This window comes from Corythoichthys intestinalis, chromosome 2 (genome assembly GCF_030265065.1).
Source record: "Corythoichthys intestinalis isolate RoL2023-P3 chromosome 2, ASM3026506v1, whole genome shotgun sequence".
NCBI classification, from domain to species: Eukaryota; Metazoa; Chordata; class Actinopteri; order Syngnathiformes; family Syngnathidae; genus Corythoichthys; species Corythoichthys intestinalis.
The window spans coordinates 9,911,702-9,934,714 of NC_080396.1; the positions used below are offsets into that span (position 1 = coordinate 9,911,702).

The 23,013-nt window shown below is 39.4% G+C and overlaps 1 protein-coding gene across 3 annotated transcripts in view; it reads right to left on the bottom strand.

Moving 5' to 3' along the window:
• Positions 1-2,992: 2,992 nt before the first annotated feature.
• LOC130912336 (FERM domain-containing protein 4B-like) overlaps positions 2,993-23,013 on the bottom strand; it is a 95,943-nt gene continuing 75,922 nt past the window's right edge. The window contains exons 20-24 of one of the 3 annotated variants that reach the window (XM_057830360.1): positions 22,800-22,949; positions 18,022-18,797; positions 12,060-12,198; positions 10,175-10,300; positions 2,993-5,171 (exon numbers count right to left, since the gene is read on the bottom strand). In XM_057830360.1, the coding sequence (XP_057686343.1) occupies positions 10,177-10,300; positions 12,060-12,198; positions 18,022-18,797; positions 22,800-22,949 (1,189 nt within the window). In that variant the 3' untranslated portion in view covers positions 2,993-5,171; positions 10,175-10,176. The remainder of the gene's footprint in view (positions 5,172-10,174; positions 10,301-12,059; positions 12,199-18,021; positions 18,798-22,799; positions 22,950-23,013) is intronic. The other 2 variants (XM_057830362.1, XM_057830361.1) reach the window with 2 other exon arrangements.

Consider the following 23,013-nt stretch of genomic DNA (forward strand, 5'->3'; position numbering starts at 1 on the left):
CCCTCCTCGCAGGGCTTTTGGGATGACAGTTGCTTCTGGCAAATGAAAACGGTCGATTGACAGCAACAGGTGGATTCTTTTCTCTCGCCCGGTCAAGCTACGACAGTAGCTGGAAGGTTTACGAGGTGACGACAATTAATCCATCTTGCATCAATCTTTTCAGACGGTAATTCAAAGTGGGGTTCAAAAAACATTTCCATCGTCGATATCGAGGGATTTCGAAACAGGTGTTAGGCGACGACAGTACGTGAAGTGACAGCATCCATATGTGAGTCACACAAGTATTTATTAATCCTTCCTCGCAGTGGAAAATATTTCATCATGACACCTCACAAGATACTTCGAACTACACACGGACTGTACATATGTGTGAGAAAACAAATGTGTTTTTGTGGCAGTGGTTTGAGTTTTTGTTTTTTTCCCTTTTTTACTAAAGTTGTTATCAAAATGACCTTCACACGCACGGCAATTCACACCACGGCACTGAATGACAAATGACAAAATATGAACATCATTGGCATAATACATTCAGATTCCAGTTCGAAAGAACTCAAGGAAATTCTACTCACGGTCTGCTCTAATGAACAATCACATTTTAAGTGTCACATTCACAATCTGTATCATCAATTTAGATCTTTTTTTTAAAAACATGTTTTTCAGCCTATAGTGGTATGAAAAAGTATCTGAATCTTTTGGAATTCCTCACATTTCTGAATAAAATCACCATCAAATGTGATCTGAGCTTTGTCAAAATCACACAGATGAAAAAAACAGTGTCTGTTTTAACTAAAATCAGCCAAACATTTATAGCAGGGGTCCCCAAACTTTTTCCTGTGAGGGCCACATAACTTTTCCCTTCTCTGATGAGGGGCCGGGGTCAGTTTGTAACAGAAAAAGTGTGACAATTGCAGGAGTGCCTAATTGTAAAAATTTATTGTTTTTCAGAAAGCCACAATCAAATAACCCTTTCTGCATTCTTCACAGAACAAAAGTAAATAAAATAAAAATAATAATATAATATAATACAGTATAATATAATACAGGGTTGTCAAACGATTAAAATGTTTAATCGAGTTAATTACAGCTTAAAAATTAATTAATCGCAATTAATCGCAATTCAAACCATCCATAAAATATGGCATATTTTTCTGTAAATTATTGTTGGAATGAAAAGACACAAGACGGATATATACATTCAACATACGGTACATAAGTACTGTATTTGTTTATTATAACAATAAATTAACAAGATACCATTAGTATTATTAACATTCTCTTAAAGCAGGGGTGTCCAAACTTTTTGCAATGGGGGCCAGATTTGGTGTGGTTAAAATGTGGGGGGCCAACCTTGGCTGACGTCCTTTACTTAGAACAATATATTTAAGCAAATTTTAGCAAGCCATTCTGTGTTTCTTTTTTTTTAATTATTACATTTCAACGAACTCGCAACTAGCCTTTGTGGCGTTCTCTCTCGATTCTCGGGCTCTTGCGAAATACTGCTGCTCTGAAATTAAACTAGCTTCAAGTTGCTTTCTCGCTGCGTGTCTTCCCTGTAATCTTGTCGTACATGTCAGCCTGTCTTGTTTGGTAATATTGCCTCACATTCTTTAAAAACAGCTACTGTCTCTTTGCAAATGAGGCAGACACAGTTGTTGTGTATTTTAGTGAAGAAATAGTCCAATTTCCACCTATCCTTGAAGCGTCGGCTGCAGTGTTGTTAATCTTACTGAAAAAAAGTAATTAATTATAGTTACAAATTACTTCTCCCAAAAAGTAATTGCGTTAGTAACTCAATTACCTGAATGTAAGAGTAATTAGTTACTTGGCAAAGTAATTGGTGATAATAACTTTTTTTTTTTCCCCTCAATTAAAAAAAAACAAAAAACATTGGCCACACTATGTGAAGTTTTTTGGTACAATTGGCCCGAGCCCAATTCTTTACCCTAATTTACTCTTTACCCTGAATCAACTGTTAAAAGTTGTTAGAATTGCTCCCATTATTGCATTAGTTCCCTTCTCTCTACTTTCGACATATGAAAGTTTTAAAACTGTTTCATCATTTAAAGATAGATTCAAGTCAAGATTTTGCCGATTTTGAAGTATTTTATATAAAAAGTTACTTAGGTTCGCTAGGAAGGTTCTCTACAACAGAGCCGTCCTAAAAAGTCTACTGCTTCAAGATGGCGGCTGTCTACTAACGCATTTAGTGCCATGTCAGTCATTTTGCATCTAGTTACATCTATATACAGTACATGAGTTATCTACCATGTCTAACATATCTACCATAACATGCGGGCGTAGTTTGGAGGCTATCGGCTACAACATGTATTATTGGAGCTACCTAGCATCGCGTTTGCTCGGCGTCACAACTTTATTGCCTCCTCATACTCCTCCCCACTCCTGCTCTGCTCTGTCGTCTCGGTCAGTCCGTCTCCCCTCAGACTTTTCGACCAATATAGTAACGCATAGTAACGCATGCCTTTCCGTCCTCAGTAACGGTAACGGCGTTGCCAAGATGAGAAAAGTAATTAATTAGATTACCCACTGCTGAAAAAAATAACGCTGTTAGTAACGCCGTTATTTTGTAACGCCGTTATTAACAACACTGGTCGGCTGTCACAGTTCCCTTTCTTTTTTGTGTTGATTGTCGCCATTTTAGAAAATTGGGAGTAAAGGGTCACACGGGGTAATGTTGCTTAGAGTGCTCCTGCCTTCTAGTGGATAAATGAGGAGCAGCATTTGTGTGTAAGCTACTTCATATGCTAGTAGTAGTACTGCTGACCAATTTATTAAAGTCTATGCGGGCCAGACGTTATTGATTTTATGACAGAGGCTGGGGGCCGGATGAAATTTGACCAGGGGCCGCATTTGGCCCCCGGGCCGGACTTTGGACATGTCTGTCTTAAAGCGATCCATGGATAGAAAGACTTGTAGTTTTTCTAAAAGATAAATGTTAGTACAAGTTATAGAAATTTTACATTAAAACCCCTCTTTATGTATTCGTTTTATTAAAATTTGTAAAATTTTCAATCAAAAAATAAATTAGTAGCTTGCCATTGTTGATGTCATTACACCATGCTCACTCCCCAAAGCCATAAAATCATTTGGACCCAAGCGCCAGCAGAGGGCACCAAACAACAAAAAACAGGTAACAAGTAACAAGCGGACATTACACTGCTGTCATTTTAATCTGAGCGGGGCATGTGCGTTAATTGCGTCAAATATTTTAACGAGATTAATTTAAAAAATTAATTACTGCCCGTTAACGTGATAATTTTGACAGCCCTAATATAATATAATAATAAATAATAATAACACTATTAATTAAATAGATAATAACCAAATAACCCTCTCTGGGTTCTTTACAGAAAAAAGCCAGTAAATAAATAGCACTATTTGGGAAAAAAAAAAAATCAAAATTCTCTCTGGTATTGTTCAGGGGGCGAACCAAATGTGGAGGCGGGCCATATTTTGGGGACCCCTGATTTATGGGTTTTCATATTTTAATGAGGATAGCATGCAAACAATGACAGAAGGGGGAAAATAAGTAAGTGAATCCTCTGCCTAAGGAGACTTAAAGATTGAAACCAATTTTTACCAAACAATTTAAGTCAGGTGTGTGCACAATCACTGATGAGTGGTTTAAAGCTGCCCTGCCCACTATAAAACAAACACCTGGTAAGAAGTGTCTTGATGTGCATCATGGCTCGGTCAAAAGAGCTGTCTGAAGGCCTGCGCTCAAGGATTGTTGATTGGTATAAAGCTGGGAAAGGATACAAACCCATCTCTAAATGTCTGGATGTTCATCAATCGACAGTCAGAGAAGTTGTCTACAAATGGAGAAAGTTTGGCACTGTTGGTTCTCTCCCAAGGAGTGGCCGTCCACCAAAGATGATGCCAGGGGTTCAGTGCTGAATAGTCAGAGAGGTAAAAAAGAACCCTAGAGTGTCTGCTAAAGACTTACAGAAATCTCTGGCACAGACCAAAATTCTGGCCAAGAAGGGTGTTCATGGGAGGACTCCACGGAGGAAGCCACTGCTGTCGAAAAAAAACAAAAACATTGTTGCTCGTATAATGTTCGCAAAAAAGGCACTTGGACACTCCACAGAAGTTTTGGCAAAATATTTTGTGGACTGATGAAACCAAAGCTGAATTGTTTGGGAGTAACACACAATGTCATGTGTGGAGGAAAAATGGAACAGCTCACCAACATCAACACCTCATGATTGGGGGCTGTTTTGCTGCCTCAGGGCGTGGACAACTTGCATTCATTAATGGAAGAATGAATTCAAAAGTTTATCAGGATGTTTTGCAGGAAAACCTGAGGCCGTCTGTCAGACAGTTGAAGCTAAAAAGAGGATGAATGCTGCAAAAAGACGATAAGCCAAAACACAGAAGTAAATCAACTTCGGAATGGTTTAACAAGAACAAAATGCACGTTCTGGAGTGGCCAAGTCAAAGTTCAGACTTGAACCCCATTGAGATGCTGTGGCATGACCTAAAGACAGCGATTCATGCCAGACATCCCAGGAATCTGACTGAACTACAGCAGTTTTGTAGAGAAGAATGGGCCAAGATTAGTCCTGATCGATGTGACAGACTGAGCTGCAGCTACAAGACGCATCTGGTTGAAGTTATTTCTGCCAAAGGGGTGCCACAAAATATTAAATGTGATGTTTTACTTACTTATTTTTCCCCCTTCTGTCATTGTTTGCTTACTATAGTCATTAAAATATGAAAACCTGGAAATGTTTGGGTGGTTTTAGTTAACACTGTTTTTCCATCTGTGTGATTTTGACAGAGATCAGATCACATTTGATGGTGATTTATGCAAAGAAATGTGGTAGAAATGAAAGGTTCACATACTTTTTCATACCACTGTTAGACATGAGCTATTTTGTGTTTGCTAGTTTCAATGTCAACAAATTGTTGCCTTCGTATTTCACAAGTCATTAAGGTTGTGCAACATTTTGAAACACAGTCTGTCTCGCCTCTACTGTACAATCCACTGCAATTGAAGGCACCCTGGGATCAGAGTTTAATTTTAGGAGGGAACGCCTAGGTTTGAAACGTCTTCCTCTTCATGCGCTGCTCGCCATGGCTTTTGTGTTCAGAGGATCTGATTCAGTCATCATCATCGGATGCTTGTGTAGCTGCTGCCCAAGTAAGATCTGAAAAAAAGAAATTGGAGTCAAAAATCAAAAGGGTATTCAGTAAATTATCTATTTGGACTGGATGATGAGAGGAATGATAAATAAATGCTGATGGCATGAGAGAGGGATGAGTGGCTGGAGCACCCTATAGACCCTACCCACCGACGTCACAAAATCACGTGCTCGCTGTATGGTTCCGCCCACTTGTCCGTCATTTTGTGTCTGTATTATCAATGGTCTCAATAGATCGAGCAGTTTATAATGCATTTCATGGAAGACCCGGTGCTTTCGGATGCCGTAAACTCACTTGATGCGTTGCATAAAAGGCGTTACGTGGAAAAGCTTCAGTTTATCCATTCGCCAGATCCATATTTGATGCCTAAATCGATGTTTTTCGACCCGCTGTCTCTGCCGTATTTGCCTGACATCTGCTAGCTAGCCTGATATGTACAACTATCTTGTCCACACAAAATCAGCCTATTCTCACGAAAGTTTGAAAAACTTTAAGAGCTTGGAGGCTTATAAATACTTCGTTGCTGGTTGGGTGAAACAGGTCCTCGTCCACGAAAATTCGGCAGGAATCTATCTTGTGCTTGGAAAGGTGAGTTACGAAATTTTCAATTCAAAATCTTTTGTGATTGCTAACATCCACTGTCAAGTCTAATGTATTTCATGTTGTTTGTCAATGGAGTTAGGGCTTTTAATGTTTATATGGTTTAGCGATAGCACTCTCACTACATACATATGTGTATGTTGTCGGCGATTAGCCTAGCAATGATCTTAATTGTGGTTGTCAGCCCAAAACCCTCTAAATATATATTAAATGCATCTTGCCAGATATAAAATGACTACTACATAATCTGTGGTAATCGTTTGGAGCCCAGTTTTCTCGTCGAATTGCAGCAGCCCGTCTCGCTCTCTTCTCTCCGGGTCTCTCGGAATCCGGTAGAACTTCAAGTCTCTCCGTCTTCTCCGTCTATCTTCTGTTATTGCAACCGACCGCCACACACGCCTTCACCCTTTTGATTATTAATGTTAACGAGCAGAAAAACACGTCGTAAATAGGAGGAATGTACATAGCCGTAACAGGGAAACATGATGTGTTGACGGACAATTGGGCGGCACCAGTCAGGAGGAAGGAGTTGTGACATCACGTGGGTAGGGTCTATAGGTTAGTTCAGGATTTTTGACATCAGAGTTCATCTTCGAGTTAGCGAAGGTTTAATTAGTCGGTGGAGTTGATTTCAACAAATTCTGTGTTTTTTTTTTAGTTATTTGTTAGTTTCAGGACTCCAGAGGGGCTAAGCATGTCAATTGGGCCGACTTAGCATGCGCTAGCTTAGCTACCCTGGAGCCCTGAAACTAACAAATAACTTGCAAACTGCACGGAATTTGTTGAAATCAACTCCACTACTAATTAAACCCCTGCTAACTGGAAGATTTAGCCTAATGTCAAAAATTCTGAACTTCCGGTTTATCTCTGGCTGGCATTGACGACGAAAGACGTCAAACAGAGGTTAGTAACAATGTGTTACATTGAGATATTCATTTCGAGTGATGACGTGACTAGCAGCCAGTGTTGTTATTCTTACTTTAAAAAAGTGATTAATTACAATTACAAATTACTCCCAAAAAGTAATTGAGTTAGTAACTCAGTTACCTGAATGTAATAATAATTAGTTACTTGGCAAAGTAACTGGTGTTAGTTCTCATGTTTTGTTTTTTTTTTTCATTTAAAAAAAAAAAACAAAAAAAAAAACAGGTCACACAATGTGAAGTTTAAAGGGTTTTTTTCAGACGATTAGCCCTAGCTCAATTCTTTACCCTAAACTTAGCTAGACACAGGGGTATTGCATACCTGTTAAGTTGTAGAAATTGCAAATAGGGAGATTTCTGTTTGCCAACCCCGATGACGCGCGCGCGACAATCGCTAAGACAAAATGCAACCATTTTTTTTCAAGTTCATTTTGGTCACAACACTTGTGTAAAAATTAACTACACTGTCAAAGAACCTCTTTTTGGTGGCATCAGAGATAGTCTTCAACTTGCTCCATGTATTGTCTGGCATCATGTGATACTGCTATGTTGCCTGTGTCATGCCAGTTCTCCTTGTTCCTGTAATCAACATCTAGGATATCCTCAGCTTTCCTGATCACATCCATTTGCACAAATTTGGACATCAGCTTCCTCAGCAGCCTCTTCATCTCATCAACCATCACTCCAATTAGGGTTTCGTCAGACTAAATCAGCAAGATTAAAAACATTAATTACATCATTTAGAAAATTAATCATATTTGTTTTTAAAAGTATCTTTGTCATGGCAGTTTTTTAATTGAATTGTAACCTAGAATTGAAACTTTATATTTTTTGTTTCAGCACAGTAATAATGATATAATGTAATAAAGTGTATAGTATACACTTTAGCTTTAGCATAATAGCGAATCTAAATGATTAGCACTTACTTCAAGTAAGTAACGATACGCTTTCTCACTTAAAATTCATATATTGTGGGGGTAGGACCGCAGTGGTTTAATATTCCATGATGTTTGATCCACGAAAACACAGAGTAAAGCAGCGACTTCTTCCTCGTCATCGTTCTCCCATCATTAGCTCTAATGCTATTAGCATTAGGCTAGTTAGCTATCGCTGGCAGGTAAGACTTACGGCAATTACGTTGACGAACGTCGTTTTTCCCGAATACTGGAGGCCGACCAGGGTCAGCTCCATCTCTTCCTTCCAAAATAAAGACTTGAACCAGTCTAAAAGCCGGTTTATTAGTGCCAGCATCTTGGGAAGTCGGTGGTGCTTCGCCTCTTCCCTCCCTGTCAGATGTTTGGTTGGGCTTTTCCAGCTCTGAAGGGGAGGGAGGGCAGGGAAGTCGGAGACGGCCAGGCTATTCGTTGTTGGTCACTTTCCGAATTGTGACCAAAATTGTATCGTTACAAAACAGTGACAAACAAAAAAGTAAAAAAAAAATAAAATTGACATTTTTGGAAAATCGGGAAATTTGGCTTTCTAATCGTGAGACGTGAGCATTGGGGTCAAAATCGGGAGTCTCCCGACCAAATCGTGAAACTTAACAGGTCTGGTATTGCGGATATTGCGATAACTAGATAGTAACCTTTGCTATGTTTGGAAGTCATTTAATGTTTTGAATCAACTGTTGACATTGTTAAAATTGCTCCTGATATTGCATTAGTGCCCTTCTGTCTATTTTCGACATGTGAATGTTTTAAAACGGTTTCATCTAGGGCTATCAAACGATTAGAATTTTAAATCTAGATAATCACAGCTTAAAAATTAATCATAATTAATTGCAATTCAAACCATCTCTAAATTAGACCATATTTTTCTGTAAATTATTGTTGGAATGGAAAGATAAGACACAAGGCGGACATAAACATTCAATATACTGTACATAAGTACTGTATTTGTTTATTAAAACAATAAATCCACAAGATGGCATTAACATTATTAACATTCTTTCTGTTAAAGGGATCCACGGATAGAAAGACTTGTAGTTCTTACAAGATAGAATTGAATACAAGGTATAGTAATTTTATATTAAAACTAGGGCTGTCAAACGATTAAAATATTTAATCGGGTTAATTACAGCTTAAAAATGAATTAATCGTAATTAATTGCAATTCAAACCATCTATAAAATATGCCATATTTTTCTGTAAATTATCTGAAGGTGAGAGCATGCGAGAGCAGAATTACAGACGCCATGACTTTAACAAGATATTATCGCGTACTTACCTTGTTTCGATCCCAAAACTCTATGTCGCATGTATCACTGAGTGTCAAGACACAGGTGTGAATGGCCACAGCTGGATTTTTGGGTGATTTTATGGTGAAACATGGTAATATACCATGGGTGGCGATGCAGAAATCGTAGACATCAAGAAATGGTCGAGATGTTCTTTTTCAAATATTTACCCTTTTAAACTTTTTTTCCGTAATTTTCTTTGTATGGATCGATTATATATCATCTAACATATTGGGGAAAATGCGGCAGCAACAAAAAAATATACAATTTAGCGATAGTTATGAGGTAGATATCTGTGAATTTTTTACAGATGCCATTTTTTTCATTGTGACGAAATTTTTGTTTAAAAGTTTAAAATATGCGAGTGAATACTTTTTTTAAAGTGTTTTTTTTTTTGTTTTGTTTTTTTTAAACAAAATATTAGACATCAATTCGAAGCTAAAAATGACAAACATTTTGAATAATAAATATAATTACTTGTTTTCATGGCTGGGTTGAAACAAAAACAGTTGCGTGACGTCTGTAAACGGGGGTTTCCAGGGTAAACTGGGCAAATTAAAAATAGTTCGGGGGCATAATACGCCATGAATCTGCTATGGCAGCATATAGACATATTGTTCTATCAAACACAACAGTTGCTTTGGCTTAAAATACAGCAGTTTCTTTTAAGGAGGAGTGCGAGAGCAGAAACTGCTATTTCAGTCTTGTCTGTGTTTTCCGCCATATCTCAGTGAAACCTGCCATGATGCTCTGCCTGGCCCGGCATCCTACGGGATGCCGTTCCGCAATGACTGTAGAAGCTGTCTCGTCAACTCTATGGCTAATGCTAACGGCGAGCGTAGTCTTAAATTCTCGGTCAACTTTTTATACTTACAGTTCGTGGCGTCCTAATGGGTATAACTAATTGAAAATAATGCAGGCCTTATGCGTTCCTGCTGAGTGTGTATTATCACCAAGTTGGCGTTGTCCTTGTGGATAGACGCTGCAATATGTGCTCGTCTGTCAGTGTTGGTTAGAAATAGTTGAAAACCTTTATTTATTTTGGGAGTATTTTGTTCGTCGACTAAAACTAGACGAAGACAAACACATTTTGAGATGACTAAAATATAACTAAGACTAAGTGTTATTGTCCAGATGACTAAGATGAAAATTAAAAGGGCTGCCAAAAACAACACTGGTGAAAACACTGATGAAGATGGGCAAATGGACACGAGTGGCAAGACGACATGAAGCCACCTGCTTGGTCTCACCCTTAAGTGCTAGAACGGCTGCCTGAAGCTTCGTCCATTCTAACGGCTTCAGTGCCAACCACCTCAACTGACTCACATTTATTAGGCTTTGTGTCAGAGCCCAATACTTTGTTTTCTGGAGGACATCTGTGCACATGAGTATTAAAAGTCAAAAACTGACGGAGGAAGAAAAGTTTGGAATATTATGCTTTCTTTGAGCATTTTTAATTTCTTACTTTGCCATTAAAAAAAAAATACAGTCCCAGACAAAAGTGTTGTCGCTTATCCATTTTGTTGAAACGACTGCTTTTAATTATTTAATTGGTTTAAGAAATGGCTCAGATGAAAGCTAAGGCCTTCCCAAATGATGTTGAATGTACATAAATATATTTGTTTCACTGAAAAAAGATTTATTATTTAATGAAGACATAAAGGTCACATTTTGGCAAGACAAAAGTTTTGTCGCCTACAGAAAGTAGTGTGAAAATTGAACAAAAAATGTATTTCAGATACAAAAATATGTTACATAACATAAGCAAATTAAGTAGTGTTGCTGTAAGATCCAAATTTAATATTTTGTATGACTTCTTGAAGGACTGCATCCATGCGGTTCGACAAGGATTCATACAATTTATTGATGAAGTCATCAGGAACATCAAAGAAAGCAGTCTTGCATGCCTCCCAGAGTTCATCAACATTCTTGGATTTCGTCTTCCATGCTTCCTCTTTCATCCTGTTCATGTCTGGTGACTGGGCTGGCCAGTCCTGGAGGATCTTGATCTTCTTTGCCTTGACGAACTTGAAGTATGCGATGGAGCACCATCCTGCACCATAATTTGTCCCTTTTTATGGTTAGGAATGTAAGAGACAGCTAAGATTTGTTGATATTTCAGACTATTTATGTTTCATTCCACCCTGCAGATCTCTCGCACACGCCCATAATGGATGTAACCCCAGACCATGATTTTGCCACCACCAAACTTCACTGTTTTCTGAGTGAATCTCGAATCCATGCAGGCTCCAGTAGGTCTCCTGCAATATTTGCGGTGACTGTGGTGTAATTCAATGGAAGCTTCATCTGAAAAATCCACCTTTTGCCACAAAACAGTGAAGTTTGGTGGTGGCAAAATGATGGTCTGGGGTTACATCCAGTATGGGGGTGTGCGAGAGATCTGCAGGGTGGAAGGCAACATAAATAGTCTGAAATATCAACAAATCTTAGCTGCCTCTTACATTCCTAACCATAAAAAGGGACAAATTCTGCAGCAGGATGGTGCTCCATCGCATACTTCAAGTTCCTCAAGGCAAAGAAGATCAAGATCCTCCAGGACTGGCCAGCCCAGTCACCAGACATGAACAGGATGAAAGCGGAAGCATGGAAGACGAAACCCAAGAATGTTGATGAACTCAGGGAGGCATGCAAGATTGATGTTCCTGACGACTTCATCAATAAATTGTATGAATCCTTGCCGAACCGCATGGATGCAGTCCTTCAAACCCATGGAAGTCATACAAAATATTACATTTGGGATCCCAAAGCACCACTACTTAATTCGCTTATGTTATGTAACATATTTTTGTATTTGAAGAACATTTTTTGGTCAATTTTCACACTACTTTCTGTAGGCGACAAAACCTTTGTCTTGTCAAAATTTGACCTTTATGTCTTCATTAAATGCTAAATCTTTTTTCAGTGAAACAAATATATTTTTGTACATTCAACATCATTTGGGAGGGTCTTAGCTTTCGTATGAGCCATTTCTGAAACCAATTGAATAATTAAAAGAGAGGTTATTAGCAATTGTTTCTACAAAATGGATAGGTGACAAGACTTTTGTCAGGGACTGTATAATGTAACTTTATTCTCTTAGGTAAACAAACAAAAAAAACCTTTTAAAAACCTCACCTGTTGTGTGTGGGGCTGCGATTATATGGCGATGAAGGAACTGCATGTTGAGAGTATTGTGGTGTGTTGGGTGTGTCGTAGTCACTCAGTCCGACTGCCAGCTGGTTCCGCCAGTTCCCTGCACTCTCCACTGAGGACACTGCAAGTGAGCCCAAAACAAGATTACTTAACAAACTGCATTATAAAGCTGTTTTATTTACTTTTGTTAATTACACTAGGCAACCATATTGAACAAAAATAAAAGTTGTTTTAGGTCTGACAGCTGCTTTTATGTAATTTCCAGGACCCAATCCAAAACTGAAATCACTTTTTATAACATTAAGTTTTTTCTTGCCATCTTACCCACTGACTATATTAATATCACATACACACAACTATCTACAGTTGTGGTCAAAAGTTTACATACACTTGTGAAGAACATAATGTCATGGCTCTCTTGAGTTTCCAGTTATTTCTACAACTCAGATTTTTCTCTAATAGAGTGATTGGAACAGATACTTCTTTGTCACAAAAAACATTCATGAAGTTTGGTTCTTTTATGACTTTATTAAGGGTGAACAGAAAAAAAGTGATCAAATCTGCTGGGTCAAAAATATACATACAGCAGAGCTAATATTTGGTAACATGTCCCTTGGCCATTTTCACTTCAATTAGGCGCTTTTGATAGCCATATACAAGCTTCTGGTTGAATCTTTGACCACTCCTCTTGACAGAATTGGTGCAGTTCAGTTAAATTTGATGGCTTTCGGACATGGACTTGTTTCTTCAGCATTGTCCTTAAGTTCTCAATGGGGTTTAAGTCAGGACTTTGGGAAGGCCATTCAAAAACCTTAATTCTAGCCTGATTTAGCCATTCAATTACCACTTTTGATGTGTGTTTGGGGTCATTGTCCTGTTGGAACACCCAACTGCGCCCAAGACCCAATCTTCGGGCTGATGACGTTAGGTTATCTTGAAGAATTTGAAGGTAATCCTCCTTCTTCATTATCCCATTTACTCTCTGTAAAGCACCAGTTCCATTGGCAGCAAAACAGCCCCAAAGCATAATACTACCACCACCGTGCTTGACGGTAGGCATGGTGTACTTGGGGTTAAAGGCCTCACCTTTTCTCCTCCAAACATATTGCTGGGCATTGTGGCCAAACAGCTCGATTTTTGTTTCGTCTGACCACAGAACTTTCCTCCAGAAGGTCTTATCTTTGTCCATGTGATCAGCAGCAAACTTCAGTCGAGCCTTAAGGTGCCGCTTTTGGAGCAAGGGTTTCCTTCTTGCACGGCAGCCTCTCAATCCATGGAGATGCAAAACACGCTTGACTGTGGACACTGACACCTGTGTTCCAGCAGCTTCTAATTCTTGGCAGATCTGCTTTTTGGTGATTCTCGGTTGAGGCTTCACCCTCCTGACCAATTTCCTCTCAGCAGCAGGTGATAGCTTGCGTTTTCTTCCTGATCGTGGCAGTGACAAAACAGTGCCATGCACTTTATACTTCCAAACAATTGTTTGCACTGTTGCTCTTGGGACCGGCAGCTGCTTTGAAATGGCTCCAAGTGAGTTTCCTGACTTGTTCAAGTCAATGATTTGCTTTTTCAGATCCATGTATGTATATTTTTGACCCAGCAGATTTGATCACTTTTTCTGTTAACCCATAATAAAGTCATAAAAGAACCAAACTTCATGAATGCTTTTTGTGACAAAGAAGCATCTGTTCCAATCACTCTGTCGGAGAAAAATCAGAGTTGTAGAAATAACTGGAAACTCAAGAGAGCCATGACATTATGTTCTTCACAAGTGTATGTAAACTTTTGACCACAACTGTATATCTTTTACAAAAATACAATAATGTTCTATCAACAATGCAGTCATGTCTATCTCGAATATATGTGGTTGCCCATCGTATGCAGTTACAAGACAATAAACATCCCAACCAAACAAATTTTAAATAATCCACATGCAAAATACTAATACTACTACCCTTTATTTGTATTGAGATTTTTTAAAAGTAAAATAATTCTTTAAAATATGTTTAAAAATACCAAATATATCAGGAGTGCATCCTAAGATGGAAAACAATGTCAATGTGCCCATTACAGTGACATGCAAAATACAAAAACATTAAGTTCATATGAGTACGTTCATTTAAATTAAAGCAAGAAAAGTACGCTTGAAAATACAGTGGGGCAAATAAGTATTTAGTCAACCACTAATTGTGCAAGTTCTCCCACTTGAAAATATTAGAGAGGCCTATAATTTTCAACATGGATAAACCTCAACCATGAGAGACAGAATGTGGAAAAAAAACAGAAAATCACATTGTTTGATTTTTAAATAATTTATTTACAAATCATGGTGGAAAATAAATATTTGGTCAATACCAAAAGTTCATCTCAATACTTTGTGATGTACCCTTTGTTGGCAATAACGGAGGCCAGACGTTTTCTGTAACTCTTCACAAGCTTTTCTCACACTGTTGCTGGTATTTTGGCCCATTGTTCCATGCAGATCTCTAGAGCAGTGATGTTTTGGGGGCTGTCGTTCGGCGACACGGACTTTCAACTCCCTCCTCACCCCGTGGCATCAAAATGATAACAAGAACGGTGAGCAAAAATCCCAGAACCACACGGGGGGACCTAGTGAATGACCTACAGAGAGCTGGGACCATAGTAGCAAAGGCTACTATCAGTAACACAATGAGCCGCCAGGGACTGCACTGCCAGACATGTCCCTCTGCTGAAGAAAGTACACGTCCAGGCCCGTCTGCGGTTTGCTAGAGAGCGTTTGGATGATCCCGAAGAGGACTGGAAGAATATGTTATGGTCAGATGAAACCAAAATAGAACTTTTTGGTAGAAACACAGGTTCTCATGTTTGGAGCAAAAAGAATACTGTATTGCACCATACCCACTGTGAAGCATGGGGATGGAAACATCATGCTTTGGGGCTGTTTTTCTGCAAAGGGACCAGGACCACTGATCTGTGTAAAGGAAAGAATGAATGGGGCCATGTTTTGAGACATTTTGAGTGAAAATCTCCTTTCATCAGCAAGGGCATTGAAGATGAGACGTGGCTGGGTCTTTCGGCATGAAAATGATCCCAAACTCACAGCCAGGGCAACAAAGGAGTGGCTTCGGTGGTCCTGGAGTGGCCTAGCCAGTCTCCAGATCTCAACCCCACAGAAAATCTATGGAGGGAGTTGAAAGTCCGTGTTGCCCAACGACAGCCCCAAAACATTACTGCTCTATAGGAGATCTGCATGGAGGAATGGGCCAAAATACCAGCAACAGTGTGTGAAAATCTTGTGAAGAGTTACAGGAAACGTTTGGCCTCCGTTATTGCCAACAAAGGTTACATAACAAAGTATTGAGATGAACTTTTGGTAATGACCAAATACTTATTTTCCACCATGATTTGCAAATAAATTCGTTAAAAATCAAACAATGTGATTTTCTGTTTTTTTCCCCACATTCTGTCTCTCATGGTTGAGGTTTACCCATGTTGACAATTACAGGCCTCTCTAATATTTTCAAGTGGGAGAACTTGCACAATTAGTGGTTGACTAAATACTTATTTGTCCCACTGTATGTTTAAAAATACCCCCCAAAAAAAGAGTTAGGAGTAACAACCCTAAGATGGACTACTTTACCACTATGCCCTTCATATTGACAATAAAAACCCTTTGAAACCTTTTTGACTATTCAGAATCCTTTAAGTCCTCTTAATAATATCATATCAGACAAATTGCTTCAAAAATACAAACACACTTTCACTACTCAATGTAAACATCTATTGATTTTGCACCCAAAAATTAGTTAAAAGCAGCTGCCAGACATAAAACAACAAATAGTATGACTCTGATTTTATTCTTAAAGAGTACACGGAGTCCTCGGGTTAACATGTCCCTGACCTACAACGTCACCCAATAGCAGGCGACTGCATGCCGTATCCGGCCTCAGCTCACCAGATCCGCATAGCAATCACACCCGCTTAACCAGATGTGGCCTGGATCAGCACTATGACTGTCCAAATGATAGGTTACGCACTGTTCCGGGACGGACCGTGCAGACCGGATGCACTCAAACTCTGAGATTTAAGGGTTTACATGTGACGTAAATATTGCGAAGTATAATGCCAGTGCTGTAGCAGCTAATTTCTCCCATTGATTTTTTTTCACAACGTTTCAAAATGCATGCATGGTACGAAAAATACCATAATTGCCTTGAATCTTCGAATGTCAAGGTAACGCTCAGGCACGTGCAGGGGGGCGGAGGCTGCTTGATTTTCAGGTATAAAATACAACAATTATAAGCATAATTACAATGTTATTGTTTTATAACATTTAATGTCATTAATTTATTAATTATTAGGTGCTAGAGTTGTCAAATACAGATAATAATGAAATAATAGTAGGGCTGTCAAACGATTAAAATTTTTAATCGAGTTAATCACAGCTTAAAAATTAATTAATCGTAATTAATCGCAATTCAAACCATCTATATAACATGCCATATTTTTCTGTAAATTATTGTTGGAATGAAAAGATAAGGCACACGACGGATATATATATTCAACATACGGTGCATAAGTACTCTATTTGTTTATTATAACAATAAATTAACAAGATGGCATTAACATTATTAACATTCTCTTAAAGCGATCCATGGATAGAAAAACTTGGAGTTCTTAAAAGATAAATGTTAGTACAAGTTATAGAAATTTTGTATTAAAACCCCTCTTAATGTTTTCGTTTTATTAAAATTTGTAAAATTTTCAATCAAAAAATAAACTAGTAGCTCGCCATTGTTGATTTCATGACAACATGCTCACTCCCCAAACCCATAAAATCATTTGGACCCAAGCGCCAGCAGAGGGCGCCAAACAACAAAAAACAAGTAACAAGCGGACATTACACTGCTGTCATTTTAATCTGAGCGGGGCATGTGCGTTAATTGTGTCAAATATTTTAACATGATAAATTTTTAAAAAATTAATTACTGCCCGTTAACGCGATAATTTTGACAGCCCTAAATAATAATTTTGAAAAAAGTGTGCTGATGGTGGCTCAATGAACATCTGATGCGCTTTGGTGATGAACAACAAGTTGAGGAAGGACGTTTTGATGTAGAAGTTGAAAGAGGAAAAGAGGCAAAGACTGACTGAGTCACAGCCAGAAAGTGTTGATGACAGTGTTGATTTCTATTCCCTATTCCCCCCTCACAATTAAAGTATGTCATAGTTTCAGCCAATTACCAGATGTTGTTGTAAGGTGTATTTAAAAGTTGTTCATCTTTGCATTTATATGGTTCTGTCTCCATTCGAACAATGTCGCAATTCCGCATGAAAACAATGTAGTATTCATGCCAGGCTCTCGGGGGCAGTGCAGATTTACAAGGCGACAGCGAATGATGCACTTTGACCTCCTCAGCCCGGAAGACAACATGCCCGCCTACTCCAAGCAATGGCATTTTCTTTTGTTCAAAAAGGCACAAAAATGGAAAAATTCAACCTACAGTATTTAATGTAAAAATATTATAAACACAGTAAATTAAAGCCGACGTTCCACCATATTTGCTGTTGCAAACGCCCAAAGTGACGTGTACAAGTGCTGACGTTATCGGCGCGGTCCCGCGTCGCGGGAGCTTTTGATATGCATGCGGAGCAAGCCCCCCTCAAGCCCCCGCAATCAAATTCTTCCACTTTGGAGGCAGGATTCCAAGGTTTGCGTCTTTGGTGTATTTAAAACTTGTTCATGTGCCCCTTTTGATCTATGAGCATCTGCCCCTCCATCAGTGTGTATTTTAGTTTTTTTATACAAAGTATTTTGATGTAAATTTCGACATGAACAGCACAATTACGTCACAAGCGTAGGAACGGAACTGGTCTGTAACTCGAGGACAATGTGAGGTAATGAAAGGCGATGTCATTCTGCCTTGATTTATAAACAAACCACTTAAGGAAGTGATCTTACCAGAAGAGAAAGAGGTCGTTCTGCTTGAGTGGCTGAAGGCCGCCGGCATAGTCTGGTAGCCTAAACTGAGCTGAGAGCCGCAGTCAAAGTCATATCCTGCCCTATCTCCTTCCCTCGGTCCACGGTTTCGATGGTACCACCCCCTCAGATGTTCCGCCACCATAGCTTTCTGCATGTTCTTGGCCAAAAGTTCATTTCTGGGTCCCTCACGGCTCCGCGGCGGCCTCACGGTCGCGTAGGGATTCTGGGAAAGACTGTCCTTTCGGTCGGAACCGTAATGCCTGAATCTGTCATGTCCGTGATAGCCGTTCATTTGATACGAGGGGTTCACGTTGTAGTGGCCTTCAATGTCATTCTCGTACACGTAGGCGCCGTTAGCGTAAGGCTCCATGTCTGGACACGGGCAGCCGGAGCCGTAGTAGGCACTCGGTGGATAATGAGCGGAGGTCTCGCAGGCGTAACTACAGCCGGAATGGTGCTGAACAAGGTTGGGCATGCTCCCCGTATTCCCATACACTTCTACGTTGCGGTGGAGACGATGCATGGTGGACGTTCGGGAATCTAATGTACTGTAGTGGGAACTAGCGGGCCCGCAGAAGTCCAGACTGGACTGGCTGGTGTAGGAAGAGCAATCCTCCAACACTTCTGTGCTGTTGCTGCGGTGGCATGGTGACAAGGTGAAGACTGGCTTCTCTGGGTCGGCTTCCTTCCTCAGCTGGGGCTCGGATTCCAAACTTCCGCTACGAGCCCTGAAGCCGTGAGGCATGCCCTCGCACCTGGAAAGAGGACACACCTTGCTAATCATTGCTCATTGTTGTTATTTCGGAAGTAGTGCTGGACGATGTGATGATATGTATTGCCAGAACAAAAGTAAATGATGTAAAGAATTCCTTCAATTGTCACTTTCATCATTTTTTAATTGACGGGTTTTGTAGACTAGAAGTCATCCCTTTTTCTTAGTTTGGCTAGGCCTCCTACTTATACTCAGGTGCGGCTAATATATACAGTGGTATGAAAAAGTATCTGAACCTTTTGTGATTTCTTACATTTCTGCATGAAATCACCATCGAATGTGAGCTGATCTTTGTCAAATTGGCACTTAAGTACCAAATAAGTATTTAGTCAACCACTAATTGTGCAAGTTCTCCCACTTGAAAATATTAGAGAGGCCTGTAATTGTCAACATGGGTAAATCTCAACCATGAGAGACAAAATGTGGAAAAAACCCCCAGAAAAATCACATTGTTTGATTTTTAAAGAATTTATTTGCAAATCATGGTAGAAAATATGTATTTGGTCAATACCAAAAGTTCATCTCAATACTTTGTTATGTACCCTTTGTTGGCAATAACGGAGGCCAAACGTTTTCTGTAACTCTTCACAAGCTTTTCACACACTGTTGCTGTTTTTTTGGCCCATTCCTCCATGCAGATCTCCTCTAGAGCAGTGATGTTTTGGGGCTGTCGTTGGGCAACGCGGACTTTCAACTCCCTCCACAGACTTTCTATGGGGTTGAGATCTGGAGACTGGCTAGGCCACTCCAAGACCTTGAAATGCTTCTTACGAAGCCACTCCTTTGTTGCCCTGGCTGTGTGTTTGGGATCATTGTCATGCCAAAAGACCCAGCCACGTCTCATCTTCAATGCCCTTGCTGATGAAGGAGATTTTCACTCAAAATCTCTCCATACATGGCCCCATTCATTCTTTCCTTTACACAGATCAGTCGTCCTGGTCCCTTTGAAGAAAAACAGCCCCAAAGCATGATGTTTCCACCCCCATGCTTCACAGTGGGTATGGTGTTCTTCGGATGCAATTCAGTATTCTTTCTCCTCCAAACACGAGAACCTGTGTTTCTACCAAAAAAAATCTATTTTGGTTTCATCTGACCATAACATATTCTCCCAGTCCTCTTCTGGATCATCCAAATGCTCTCTCGCGAACCGCAGACGGTTCTGGACGTGTACTTTCTTCAGCAGGGGGACACGTCTGGCAGTGCAGGATTTGAGTCCCTGGCGGCGCATTGTGTTACTGATAGTAGCCTTTGTTACTGTGGTCCCAGCTCTCTGTAGGTCATTCACCATGTGGTTCTGGGATTTTTGCTCACCGTTTTTCTTATCATTTTGACGCCACGGGGGGAGATCTTGCATGGAGCCCCAGATCAAGGGAGATTATCAGTGTTCTTGTATGTCTTCCATTTTCTAATAATTGCTCCCACAGTTGATTTCTTTACACCAAGCGTTTTACCTATTGCAGATTCAGTCTTCCCATCCTGGTGCAGGTCTACAATTTTGTCTTTGGTGTCCTTCGACAGCTCTTTGTTCTTGGCCATAGTAGGGTGAGGAGTGTGACTGACTGAGAGTATGGACAGGTGTCTTTTATACCGATAATGAGTTAAAACAGGTGTGGAGCCTCATGGAGCCTCGTGAGACCTCGTTAGAAGAAGAAGAAGTTAGACCTCTTTCACAGCCAGAAATCTTGCTTGTTTGTAGGTGACCAAATATTTTGCACTCTAATTTGGAAATAAATTCTTTAAAAATCAAACAATGTGATTTTTTTCTTTTTCCACATTCTGTCTCTCATGGTTGAGGTTTACCCATGTTGACAATTACAGTCCTCTCTAATCTTTTCAAGTAGGAGAACTTGCACAACTGGTGGTTGACAAAATACTTATTTGCCCCACTGTATGTATATATACCTCTATATACTGTATATACAGTATATATATATATACATATACTGTATCCTGAATTTTCTTTCGTAACAAGAGGCAATATTTTCCCGTTGAGGCGTGTCTTAACCTGAAAATTTTGTATTTAGAGACGTTTGTAAGTAGAGGTACCACTCTTATTTTGATAAAAAGTTACCAATGTCGCCAGCTGGCGAGTGCCACCTAACTTTAACTGTTACCTCAGTCGGTCCCTACAAAAAAGGTCTAGTAGTCTAATTAGAGCTGCATTTTCATTTTAGTTAATACTTTCAACTTTCAAATGCTATGATTAAAAAAGCCTTTTTGTTTTTCCTGTTGCACTGAACCTGTACCGAACCGTGACCCTTTTACCGAGGTACGTACCCAATCCTGACTTGTATGTACCGTTACACCTCTAGTACTACCCTAATTTTTGGACTATAACCCGCTACTTTTTTCCCTCATTTTGAATCCTGCGGCTTATAGTCCAGTGTGGCTTATTTGTTGATTTATTTGGGTTAATAGGTAACACTTTATTTGACAGCGGCATCATAAGACTGTCATAAGAACATCATAATTATGACATGACACTATCATGGGCATTACTGAATGCTTATGACAGATGTCAATATGTGGCATATTATGTCACTAAATCCATTTATGTCCAGCTCAGATCGTTTACGTCCATTCAAAAGTGAGATAATTTGCTGGATGACACTAACCAACATCTATTATAAGCATTCATTAATGCTTATGACAGTGTCATGTAATAATTATGACTGTCTTATGACAGTATTATGGCACCATTATCCAAGAAAATGTTACCAAATACCATAACTAGCACTTAACCCTTCTGCGCCATCATCTACCATTTTGGTAAATTCGGGGAATTTTATGTTTAAATCAATGCAAAAGCATAAAAAACACAACCTAAAAAAAACACTAGGGGGCTAAAATTTCCCGGGAGTGCGTAAAATGTGCTGAAGTTCCAAATGGCACCATGCTGACGTTTCTAAACCATTGCAGCTGGGAGTTTGAAAAATGTATTACGTAACGTACAAAATTTACCAAAATGGTAGCATAGACTTCTATTATAATTCATATTATTTGATCTATTGTAAACCTGATGTGTAAAAATGCATTTCCCGCGATTACTACATCAATTGCTTCAGTTGTGTCTCAAATGACGTGTGCATGGCAAAAATGTTGCTTCAGAGTTATTAGACCTCTACACCATGAGGGGACGCTACATATTAACTCATGATCGTACTTCGTTGCATTGGGAATGCAGAAAAAAAATGATGTTGTTATTACTTTTTGACTTATTCAAGGCTCTAATTATGCCAAATGGAAAAATATATATATATTATATCCGCCATAATTGGTTTTGGTCATAGCACAATACTGCTTTTATTGTCCATAGAGGGCAAATAATAAAATAAAAAAAATAAAAACAATATGTGTATGGATAGCTCTGACTCCAGTGAACATTTTGAGTGATTGAAAGTAAAAAAATATTCAGAAATGACTTAGATATTACACTTCTAACACATCTACCATTTTGGTAAAATATGTACGTTACGGGTTTTTATATGTTACCACAAGGGTTAATGAAACAACTGGAACAGTAACTGAAGAAATAATTAGCACAGAACATGACTGTTATTTACATCTGTAGCGCCGCCATGCATGCTAGGAGGAATGTTGGATGACAACAGTATTGAGAGCAGGTGGCAGCAGAGGTTGACTGTCTACCCCAAGGAAGCAGTGATGGCCAAATGAAGCTTTTGGTGACAATAAGGCTTTGCAGCCAATTGGTTCAAAGCTTAATGGTGGTTCATTTGGTCTCATGACAGTCTTATGGTGCCATTGTCAAATGAAGTGTTACCAGTTAATGTCTTTTGGTGTAAATATCCCATAATACAATGAGGACAACTGCGGCTTATCTATGAACAAATGCCGTTTTCATGTCAAATTTGATGGCTGGTGGCTTATAGTCGGCAAGCACTAATTGCAACATTAACTAAGGATTTGAATAACTTCAATAAGCAGTATGATGAGGGAAAACAATGTTGGGAAGCCATGACCAAACCTGAGCTGGCTGCTGCTGTAGGCATTGCGGGTCATAGCCGGTGTGGGCGGCATGCTGCGGGGGTCTCTGGGAGGCCTGGGGAGGGTTTTATAGGGGCTACTGTGGGTGGAAGAAACCTCTCTTGGATTGTGGTGGTAGTGAGAAGGCTCTCTAAAGGGTTGTGACAATGTGATTAAAAAGAAAGACAAAAATAATAATGTGTGCAACAGAAAGA